Genomic DNA, 12675 nt, shown 5'->3' with positions numbered 1-12675 from the left:
GTATATATTATATTAATATTTATGAATAAATTTAATTATACAAATTAAATAATCTAATGTGCAATACATTAATATGTGTAAGAATCTTACAATTAAAATTATATTATTTAGTTTTAATCTTTATTTATAATTGTTTAGAAATATTATTTTTTGACTATTTTATCTTTTATGTTAATTTATTTTACAAACCAATCATATTATAGTTACATATTAAAACTAGGTACTAACCAAAACTAGGTACTAACCACTGAATGATATTTATTATTTCTTTGGTAATTAATATCAAGATATATGATTAAAATTAATTAAACCTTTACCATTGAACATATTGAATAAAAATAGTAAACACATTTTATTTTTTATTTTTTTTTAAATACTTCAGAATTCATGATTATTAAAATTAAAAATATATTAATTATTACTCATAATTTCAACTATAAAATTAAACATTATTGAAAAAAAAATAAAAAATTGAACACCGATTACTCCTACCATTAAAATTTAGATTGTTAGAGATTAGGTCTAGCACGACGGCTAAATTATACGAAAACAAAAGTCTATGTTGGTCGTTTTAAAAAAATAAAATTGAATCGGTCGTATTCAACGGTCGACGACGTAAATGCCATTCCCTAGTCGATGAGGTGGGACTGCTTAGCTATTCTTTCTTAATTTATTTTGATTGTGAAGTGAAAGCTACTTTTCTGATTTATTTTCCACCTCTACCAAGTCAAAGATTTTGAACAATAATTTTAAAGATTGATTTAAAATACTTATGAATGAATAATTTCACATTATATTTCATAATTCTTTTATTGAGATTAACATTATAGATTGCAATTATATTATCAAGAATGACATATTTTAGTTTAGTTTGTCTTTTAATATTAAACATCAATTCATATAAGAATGACAATGTCTATTTATATAAATTGGAGGTATTTTTCATAGCGTGTCAAATTATGTTATTAATATCAAATTTCAATTGTAGAGTTTTTGAGTCAAACTTATTAACCCATATTTTATGAGAGTGAATGCCCCACTTAGATAATCAGGGAGTTTTAAGTCAAACTCGTTGACCTATATTTATATTATTGATATTAAATTTAAATTATGCAGGTTTTTTAGTCAAACTTATTATCTCATATTTTATTAGTGGTGGTTCACATGAACCTATCTTTTATGAGAGTGTCTGGTCCACTTAGCATTCATTGAATCTAAGTGATAATCAAGAGATTTTAAATCAAACTCATTGGCCCATATTTCATGAGTAGTGGTTCGAATGAACCCATTTCTCATGAGAATGAATGATCCACTTAACACCCATTGTATCTAAGTGGTACCCGCATACGTGAAGCAATAAGACTTATTTTATTAGGAGATCGCACATATTACTACTATTCCAATTGAAGTACACTTAAGCATAGAGTTTTCCCTAGATCAAGTCCACTATATCTATCTCATTAATCAAGACATTTCTCAAGATTAAACCCACTTCACTCTCTACCTTATTTACAAAATCTTCTACTGATATTGTGTCATTTAAACCAGAAACTCCTTATTAATTGATCCATAAAAAGTCTATCCATGAAATAGTATCATACATTATAGAATGTGATCCGAAACATTGATGCAAATAAATTCTCTCACATCGAATTGAAAAGCACAACACATTAATAATTATGAAAGGTAGAAATCTAATATCTCATGTCTATCCATATTTGAATTCTAATATAATTGACGCCCAAGTGGGCATTGAAAGGCGATAAAATATTCGCTGGAGAGCCGTGGAAATTACGCAACCGAGAAAAGAAACATTGTCTGTAAGTCAATGATTTTACATTATTTATTGTTTATAGGTGGTAGATCTAAGCCGGCTATAGGAATTGCAGCACAGAAGTAAATTCTAGAACGCAGACTTTTAATCTATGATTTCACACAAGCACCTAATCCACTACAGACATTAAAAAACCCAGCAACTTTCTGAAGCAGTCAAACCCAAATAATTATTATGTAAGTTCAGAATTCAATCACTCTGTACCAAACTCAAAGGGATCACAATGGCTCCTGCAACCACAACTCAAAGAGGCGAACCAGAGGTTGAGGATATTCCCGAATTGGATCTCTCACACTCACGAGAAGATGAATTCCTACAAGCCGTGAGAGAGGGTTGCCAGGAAATCGGGTGCTTTCGAATTGTAAACCATGGAATTTCCCCTGATCTAATCCGCAAAGCAGATTTGGCATCCAGGGAAGCGTTCAAGCTTCCATTAGAGACCAAGAAGAAAAACGTTTCGCCCAATCCTTTCATGGGTTATGTAGGTGGGATACCAGAGGCCCCCTTTTACGAAAGCCTGGGTATAGAGCTCGCTGGGGCTCCAGATCGGGAGGCTGTGAAAGACTTCTCTCATATCATGTGGCCTCAGGGCAACCAGTTTTTCAGGTAGGAGTTCTGCCCCTCTAACCAATTTTTTCCTATTTTTTCCTAGATGTGATTCATCATAAGATGTTAGAGAGTATTAAGAGATGTAGAATGACTAACAAAATATACACAATAATGTATTCTAGCCTCTTACTATTCTAAAGAATTCGTGAAAGACTCCTTACAATTGAATTGGAATTTCTCGCCCTAAAATTCAATGGAATCGTACTATTCTAAAGAATTCGTGAAAGACCCCTTACAATTGAATTGGAGTTTCTCACCCTAAAATTCTATGGAATCGTACTATTCTAAAGAATTCATGAAAGACCCCTTACAATTTATGGAATCATACTATTCTAAAGAATTCGTGAAAGACCCCTTACAATTGGATTGGAGTTTCTTGCCCTAAAATTCTATGGAATCCTGTAAGACCTCGATGAATGGTAGGGATCCACTCGACCCAATCCGCTGGCCTCACACCCGCCCTGCATTGAGAATGATTATCATAGAATGTTAGAGAGTATTAAGAGATAATTAAATCCAAAAACAGTTAAATTATGAACTTCTATATTGTAAAAATTTGATCAATTTTCCTTTGTTCATCTCTTTTTGTTTTGGAATGCTTGGGAACAGTGAAACCATGGAAGAATTCACCTGTGAGATGATGGAGATGTCAAAGAAAGTGCACCAAGTAATTCTTGCGAGCTTAGGAGTGGGAAAGTACTATGCGAGTGATTTCGATCATGGGAAGGCCCTGTTTCGTATGAATATGTATGAAGTGCCGTCTGAGCTGCCGTCTGAATCGTATGGTCTTGGACCTCACAAGGATGGGACTAGTATTAGTATTCTGTATGGAGATGGGTCCAGCGGCCTGCAGGTTTTGAAGGCAGGGAATTGGGTTGATGTGAAACCTGTCCCTAACACTTTTGTGGCCATGGCGGGCGATACCTTTCAGGTGAGTCAATATGAATTACTCATTCTATTAGGACTCCAACCACTGACTTGAGATTTATGCATGTTAAAATTGCTTGTTAAGAGATATTAGTTTTCTGTGTTGTTTCTAGATTGGATTGCATGTCTAATTTGCATCAGTGTTCATTGGGATGTTAGAGAGTTTTCAGTAGAAAAAATCGTAGAGATTTGAACTCAGCATTATCTGGGTATTTACCACATGGACTTTGTTATTAAATCAAGTGGCTTTCCACAACTGCTAGGTTTGCGTAACATATGTGTTGAATTTTGACAAACCTAGTTTTTCTCTATGTTCAATATTTCATCTTGCATATTTTCTCTTTCTTATGTTTGTTTCTATTGATTGTTATTTTTTTCTAGATATATGTTTTTAAGTTAATATTTATATAATATATGGAAAAACAGGCATGGACTAATGGAAGGATTCGTAGTACAAAACATCGAGTGATGCTGAAAAAACAACAGTCTCGTTTATCTTTGGGTTTATTTGGCATTTCCCCAAATGAGATGATTATAAAGACACCTCCCGAACTTATTGATGATGCACATCCACAACGTGACAAATCATACAAGTTTGAAGATATGGTCACACATAGAGCAGGAGAGGGAAGACTATTAGAAGAACCTCTAGAGGCATTTGTTGGCATTTCTATGTAGTGGAGAAGGAGGATTCCTTAGCTTGTTAGCTTGTTCTCAAACTTTTGATATTAATCTATGTCTTCAAAGTTAATGGTCTTGTAATTTAAATGTACAATATGTTTAATTGCTATATGTTTCTTGTTTGTCAATTTATATATGGTTTTCTTCTTTCAACTTGATCAACAAATTTATTTTGGACAAATCACATATCATATATTTTGAATGAATATACTAAGTAAATCCATAACAACAAATGATGTTATGTATTTACTTCAAAGTATCCATGTAGGCAAATATCATAAGATTGTATAAAAAGTTTAAAATATATTTCATTTCAATTATAATATTAAAATGTAAATTCAAATTATATTCCACATATTTTAAGTGAATGGATTAAGTAAGTTCAAAGCAATAAATTATGTTATGTAATTTTCAATATATTTATATAGATATGCATTGTAGGATTGTGTGAACGAGTTATATTCTATACCAAAATTCAATTTTAAAACTAATTGGTTTGTATTGATTTTTTTTATTTGAAGGAAGAAAAAATAATTAAAAAATTTATACTTAATACTTTAAGTGATTATGCCATGTTAATTCATAGCAACAACTTACTCTATTTATTTATATTTATATAGATACGCATGGTAAGATTGTGAAATAAGTTCTACTCCATATTAGTTATATTATTCAATTTTAAAATTAATTGTTGTGCAAAGTGGTATTTTGGATTATATCCCTTTTTTCATTATTTTATTGGTGAAACCTTATTATAGAATTCATATTTTATATTTTAATTTATTTTACAACAAAAAGCATTAATCTTATATTTATTTTTTATATTTTAATTAAAATAACTTACCATTATATAAATTTAATGCTTTAGTATAGATTAATATTGTTTAACTTGTCTAATGATAATAGAAAATTAAATAATGGGTTAAAATTATTTTTTTATTGGATCCCTTTTATTTCAATGGCTATGATAATTATACTTATGTTATAAGAATTATATTTTGGAAGGAAAAATTATTTTTATTGAAATACTTATATTAAGATGGTCATCAGTTTTTTTTTGGAAAATAAACATTAATTTAATAATGTCAAAGAGGAATGTTCATGTGTTTGAAAAGATGATGGTGTATATCATTGAAGAAAATTTGACATCAATAATCTTCTATAACCAATGGAAATAACGACTCAAAGTTTTCATTGGAATTTGTTGTCTAGCTAAATGAAACCTCTACACTTGTAACAACTTGTGTATTAAGAATTAGCATTTTTTATATTCACTATCATGGAATCTGGAGGTGTCCTCACCGAAGCGAGACTAATCCCCCAGTGTGTACGACCCGCTCACAAGGTAGCAACACACACAGAGTTAACACAGTCGGGGACTCAAACTCAAGACCATGGGGAGCATACCCATGCCTTAAGTTGCGATCCACGACCAGGTGAGCTAGGGCCGAAGCCCAAGAATTAGCATTGAGAACAAAGGGTGTTTAAATATACCATTTTCCTCACACGTTTGCAAAAGAAACATATACATTGCATTGGTTCCCAAAATCATAGGTCAAACGTCTAAATGGATTTGTCTAGCTCAAAGCCAAGGAGATGTCATACTTGAGGGTGAACAAATGTGCTCATCAACAAAGAGTGATGGATAATAGATAAATTATTAAGAGTGGGTAAACACCCTTGCATTTTAGGCTCAACCAAGCCTAGAATGGTTTTCTTAGAGACAACCTTAAACAAGACTTTTAATTCAATTAAAGATATGCATGATGAATAAATTATTGTGTTGCAAAATGTATATTCTTTGATCTCAATTTCTACCACTATACCAAAAATATATCCTACTATGATCTCAATGAAGTTGGTGTATACATGAAGAACACTATTCTCTCAAAATGATTAGTTAAATTTCTACTTTATATTTTCCCTAGGTCTATTATTGAGTCATAAAATGCACAAAATCCTACTTCCCACTCCTATGCTACTAATTATGGATTTTATTCATTTTATCCATATGGAAGATCAAGTTTTTAAGATCAATGTCATTTATGGGTTTTAGAGTCACATTCAACTATGTAAAAAACAACAAATGAGAAATAATAGTAGATGCATGTCGTCCAATAAATAATTCTACTTAAGAATTCTTCTCCAAATTTATAAACATTCATTCAATACAAGAGAAATAAAATTATGAATATATTTTGTAGTTAATTAAAGGGTTGTAGCACTTGTCAATTTTTTATACAATCTCACTAACTTGATCTCACAATATTATCCTTCTTAGATTTTATATAGAATTATATTTTTTATAAATTAAAAAATTAGTGATTTAAGCTAGAGAGGTACCATATAAAGGGGTTTAATTGAATTATTTGAAATAAAATCCCCTTAGATAGAACCTCCTAGACACAAATCAAACCCTTAATGGAGTTTACTTCACACGTATTAAAAGTATAATAAAAACATAATTTTGTTTCAACCTTCAAAGATCAAAAGAAGTCATCTAGGAATTTTATTTTATAAGCATGCATTCTTTAGTATAAGCAATTTTTATTAATATTATATTTTAAAAGAATAGTTAATGTATGCACATTACAATTTTTTTTACTTATGTTCAAGACAATAGGAGAAATAACAATTATTATTTGAAAATCTCAAAAAGTGCATGTCACTCGACATATATGACCTTGTTTCAATGAAAAATAAATAAATAAATAAATAAATTTTGGTAGATATGCTATGAGAAATGTGTTATAGAATAATATAGGTTTTAAAATTTTGTTACTATTGTTGTGTCATAAAAAGTTTACATTAACAATTTCACACTCTAAATTGCACCTACTTTAGTGTGGTTTCCCCTTAGACCATTTTAAGTCTATTGTGTTCTATGTACCCTATAATTTTAAAAATAAGCCTACAACTTAATCATCGTAAAATGATAAAATTGATACTAGGTCCTATGTTTAGGGTCCTAACACTTTGTTCCATCTTTTAGAGGTCCCTTTTTGAGTTGACACGGGTGCCCAACACCCTAGTCCCTCCAAAAGAGGCTCAAATTTTAAATATTGTGAGTATAAGCCTTCGTCATTTGTAACTCGATCTCGACCCTTCATTTGATCTTTATTTGTCAACATACATTTAAAAAAGTGTTGTGATCCTATATAAAGAGCATATTCTCTCATTCACAAGGTCTAACTAATTAGAGGGATGACCTGACAAGCGTTTTTACAATATAGTCCAATCTAAAGCTATTGAAAAACTAACTACAAATATTTTACATTCAAGTATGAATTCAATCTTTTCACTTATTGTTATCATATTATTGCATTACATAACGTCATAAATTGCACCCCATGTAATAACATGTCACATGGCACCTCTGCTTCAACTAAAATTGAAGATAACACTTGAGCATCCACCTCATCCACCTACCTAGTCTTCCTTGTCATCATTTTTGTCCTTTTTCTCAACTATGTTGACTATTTGACTCTAGGACACTTGCATGCTATAGAGATATCTGTGTGTCATGCTAGCATCTTGCAAGAATACAATCTCAAGGTGATTGTTGGATTATTACACCTAATGTTTTTGGTGGTGAAACGTCTCCTATTTCCACCAACATTGGGATACCTTTCTAAGTTCTATATCTTTCCCTTTTCAGCTTCATTTTTCGTTATTCCAGACTCTCTCTTGGTCTCTCTTTGTAATCTCATGCACTTGAACCCCATCTCTATTGGTTTTTCTACATCTCATCTACTATCGCTACATTCATTCATTATGCTTCCATTATCATTGCAACTTCATGTGTTAAAGGGTTTACTTCTTGTCTTCACCAATGCATGCTTCTCACTTCTTAGTGTAGAAGGGGAATTTATCATGTGTCTTTTGCTACATTTTTCATTTTTTTATTTCCACTAGCATATCTAAGCGCATAAGAGATTTTACTATGCAATAAGAGGATCTAAAAAGGGAGTCACAAAGTGTATCAAGTCTCTTGACCAATTCTATGAGGGTCTATGATGCATGTTATAAAATACGTTGATAAAGATGGAAAATGACCAAATTATATGATGCCCTAACTAGTTCCTTGTTACACATAAATCTTGAACATATAAGGGAATACTATTTTTTATTTGTCTAGAAACGTAAACATAGGCATGCTCATTAGAATTTGTGTCATGGAGATTTGGGTTCCATACCTCTTGTGTTGGTACACAGCTTTCCTAAAGTTGTTTATGATTTCCTACTTATTTATTGCCTATTTATTTGGGTGCTAAAGTTGAGAAGATAGAAGAGTTTTGATTGTAGGGTTAGGTTATGTTGGATTTCCTCTATAGGAGTAGGATGTTGATCTTCATGTTAAGGCCAAAGATATGAAGTGTAATGCAAATTTGATGTGTTGTTGAATAATACATTGGCTATGTGCTTTGGAAGGTGTTTTTTAATCCGAAAGGGTTTCCCTAAATATCTCATTGTCTCTTCTTTGTTATCTATGCTTCTTGTATTCCCTCATTATTGTTCTTAATATGTTATATTATATATTATTATGTTGTCAAAATTTTCGTAGACCCGAGACTTACTTGTCTTTCCTCTACAAGTTAATAGGGGGTATGAATGTGTCATAATTCTTTATGGGCATAGTTTTATTACACTTGTAATAAGCTTCTATTTAGAAAATCTTAAATATTGGAGGTGCATAATGATTATTTTCCTTAACAAAAAATAAAAATACATTAAACAATTGAATTTGATAAAAGCTAAAATTAATATAAATAAAATTGATATAGACTACACATTCCTTCCAACTATTTGTACAATACTAATGTTATTGGTTTTAGGGGCCTTTCAATTCATATGAGGCAAATAAACAAATTGGAGTTGAATAACAAATATAGGATCACCAAAAGGCAAGATTGGTGTTTGGTTAATTATTAGTAAGGCAAAAATCAATCTAGATGATTCAAGGTGGGTTTAGATCATTATGCTTTCATGATATAGTTGTTGTGCTCATCTTTTGTTTTTTTGTATTGACTTTTTGACCTATATGATGCAATTGTTTATTCTTTTCTTTTTCATGTATGTTCTTAATAGATATGTGATGGGGTTTGTATGATTAGAAAAAGGGTTGTCATAAACAAACATGTTGTAGTTTGATGGGGCTTCGTATATTTCTTAGAGAATTAAGAGTTTTGTTGAGCTTTAGTTTCTTGTGTTTTTTTAATTTTTTCTTTTTCTTATTTCTATTTGAGGATTCTATTTGAATATTATGATGTTTTTTAATACAAAATGTGTAGGGGTTTGAAGATGGTTAAAATTTTGTTTTAGGTCAACATGTTATTATATGTGATGAATTAAATGTTTTTCTTAAGAAATTACCTCTATCATAGCCTCCATGTTGCTCTATATTTAAGACTAAAATAATAATTTGTTCAATTCAAGTTAAAGAATATAGGAAACTTTTGATATGTAGACCTAGTGAAGTATAATAATTTATCTAAAATCTATGTCATTATAGTAAGAGAATGTGGATACCTAACACAATAATGCACCTTCTTAGGCATTGCAATTTGAATTTGAATCTTTGGGCACTAGAAGAAGTTAAAAGGGTGTGGTGTAGGCCTTCAAATGAGAGCAATGAATAATTGTCACAAGATTTAAAGTTGAATTAGCATGAATTGCCCTATTTGTGGCCCTCCACTAAGAGATATTAAATATGATGTTTCAGTTGATCTTTTAAGAAAATATGTTGCAAATGATTATCCATTCAAAGTTGCATTTCCAAATCGATCCATACTTAAAATAAAAATCATAGTAGTTTCTTAAATTATCTTATATCCTTGTTTTCTTACGTTTGATTATTTGAATGCACACTTACATCCTTTTAAGATGATATGGACAATATTCAAGCTTTAATGATTTGAAATGGACACAGAGAGGGTGAAATTTTTGAAAATTCCCTATTTTTCAATTAGTTTAGCACTAAAATATTCTAATAACAAAATATAGATTACGACAAGACACAATGCCTAATAAAAATGCAGTCATTGATTTTTAGTTTTTGAAACTATTAAGTCATATACCTAACAAAAGTTCAACACAAATTTAAGTTGAATTTTATCAAATCCAATACAATACTAATCAAACTAATAAATATTTATAGACATATTTGTTGCACCTTTATGAGGATATTGCTAATTCTATTGCTCTAACTTATTGATCTTGCGATACTTGAATTCTTCATATGTCTTAGCATTGAATAATGGAGGGTTATCCTCATTAGTCAGCTCTTTCATTGGACCAATAACTTTATTATTAGGTGGAGTGCAAAATACTGCCCATGACATTCTCACTTTGTCCTTGCTCACCATACTTCTGTGTAAAACACTCTTATACTTTCCATTGCTCAATATCTGGACAAATCATAATAATGTAAGTCAAAATTTAACAAAATAGTCTTCAACTAATCAAAGAGTAATTTATGAAATTTCAAAATGATAATAGATTCAACTAATGTCATGGAGTATTTCAATTGCTAGAATGATCATGTTCTCTTGTTTAGCCCTCTAATGGTTTCTTTGAATTTCTTGATAGTGTTGTTTAAGTTTCTCCTCCAATTACCTATCAGTAGTTCTTATTATTCATAATTTACTTTGCTCAATATTAATTAAAAAATTAAAAAATCAGAAAAGAAAGAAGAGATGGACAAAGTTTACAATACATACCTCCAATTGATCTCCAATATGGACAATGATAGCATTAGGAATGTAATCCACAGTAACCCAATGACCATCCTTGTGCACTTGGAGTCCTGGAACTTGATTAGACACAAGAAGAGTCATGGCACTCATGTCTGTGTGGGCTTCTACTCCTAGAGCAAGCTCTGGTTGAGGACATGGCGGATAATAATTTACTTTCATCTCCATCTCTAAATCTTCACCACCAAGTGCCTCTTTCAATCCACCACCTTTTAGTCCAAGATAAATTGATAGGACTAAAATCAATTTATTCAACACTTGCAAAAGTGCTCTTCCATATTCATCATTCACCTCTCTGTAGGACAACTAAAAATAAGAATACTAATTTATAGTCAAATTTAAACAACACACTCTAAGCTTGGACTTGTTTAGAGGGCTCATCTGAAATCATACTATCTTCTTGAATAAAACAACACACTCTTAAACGGCTTATCTAAAACTATACCATCTTCTTGAATAAAATAACACATTCTAAACTTTGACTTGTTTAGGTGGCTCATCTGAATCATATTATCATTTTCAATAAAACATGTGTATCAGTACTATTAATGTGATTTTGAATGAACAACCTAAACAAGTTAAAACTTAAGACACCAATAGAATTCTTGAAAAGAAACTATCTTCTTCAATAAAACAACACTCTAAACTTTGACGTGTTTAGATGGCTCATCTGAAATCATATTTATCTTCTTCAATAGAACCTACCTATTGGTGTGATTTGAAATGAAATACTTAAACAAGTTAAAGCTTACAATATATTACTTAAATTAAAATCCAAATCATGTTATCTTCTTCAATAGAATCCACCTACTAGAGCTATTAGTGTGATTTGAAATGAACCACATAAACAAATTAAAGCTTAACCAGATGACCAATAGATTCGTGAAAAGAAACATTCTTAAAACATTCAAGACAAACAAAGGAAGCGTACATACGTGTAAGATGAAGGACACTTAGGCCAGACATGAAGATTTCTTATGGAAGGAGGCCAGAGCATATGGAAAAAGTAGTCAATCCACTCCCTATTGCCATTCAGGTTCCGGGCCAACCGGGTGCCATAGCCCTCCATAACGCCTGATAGGGAATCGTTAGCATAGCTCTCCTTCTCCTCCTGCGGAAGATCAAAAAACTCCTTGCCCACGCTCTGCAATCGTTGGATGAGTTGCTCAGAAATTCCATGATTAACCACTTGGAAAATTCCCCATTCACGAGCCGCACTTCCTATCTGTGCCCGTATTTCTTCACCACGATAGCCGGGAGCATCTAAATCGGCCAAATCTATGAGCGGGATCTGAGCATTGGTGCTATCGTCGATAGTGGCCCTCTCATGTACAGGCCTGATAAATTCAGATGGTATTGATGTTAACCCACTTCCTGCAATGGATTGGACTCGCACTGCTGCCATTTTGCTCCAAGTGAAAACGAAATGCTTGATTTGTGTCAAATAGGAGGGCTGTTGATTTGTAAGCTGCCAGCGTGTTTTGGTTAAATGGATCAGGCTGTAAACATTAATTGAATGGACCAGAATTAAATGTTCCAAACGGTTCCAGTGTTGCAGAATATTAATGCGTTTACACCGCCTCATCAATCCAATTGGTTTTCTAGGGATAGGGTTGACAATTATTCAATGCAGTGATGTGCAAGCTAACTGACTCTGAAGTTTTTCTCAGTATGGCATTGATGAATGGTGATCACTGATGAGATGTCGCTTTCCTAGATAGTGACCTGAATCTGAATCTGAAGAGCATTTAGTTTCACCGAAATGTAGATGTGCCTATCAAATGAGACAATTTTTAAGAACCTGACATTTTCGGTACGCGTTTGGTATTTACAATTTCAAAGCACTTTATGGCATTTGTTATCAAAACCACC

At 31.6% G+C, this 12675-nt stretch overlaps 2 protein-coding genes across 2 annotated transcripts; one reads left to right on the top strand and one right to left on the bottom strand.

Annotated features, from left to right (window-relative positions):
* Positions 1–1845: 1845 nt before the first annotated feature.
* Positions 1846–4205, top strand: LOC131062994 (probable 2-oxoglutarate-dependent dioxygenase AOP1). Its single transcript, XM_057996743.2, has 3 exons — positions 1846–2440; positions 3053–3374; positions 3797–4205. The coding sequence occupies exons 1-3, from the start codon at positions 2058–2060 to the stop codon at positions 4046–4048; spliced, it is 957 nt and encodes a 318-aa protein (XP_057852726.2). The 5' UTR covers positions 1846–2057; the 3' UTR covers positions 4049–4205.
* A 5924-nt stretch (positions 4206–10129) lies between these two features.
* On the bottom strand, positions 10130–12243 carry LOC131062995 (flavonol synthase 1). Its single transcript, XM_057996744.2, has 3 exons — positions 11739–12243; positions 10771–11098; positions 10130–10458 (listed from the first exon to the last, which is right to left on the bottom strand). Exons 1-3 carry the CDS (start codon positions 12206–12208, stop codon positions 10246–10248), a joined length of 1011 nt encoding a protein of 336 aa, XP_057852727.1. The 5' UTR covers positions 12209–12243; the 3' UTR covers positions 10130–10245.
* Positions 12244–12675: the final 432 nt, after the last annotated feature.

The sequence above is a fragment of the Cryptomeria japonica genome, chromosome 2, assembly GCF_030272615.1.
Source record: "Cryptomeria japonica chromosome 2, Sugi_1.0, whole genome shotgun sequence".
Taxonomy (NCBI): Eukaryota; Viridiplantae; Streptophyta; class Pinopsida; order Cupressales; family Cupressaceae; genus Cryptomeria; species Cryptomeria japonica.
Note: the sequence above shows the minus strand (reverse complement) of the source record. Positions and strands in the feature narration are given on the sequence as shown.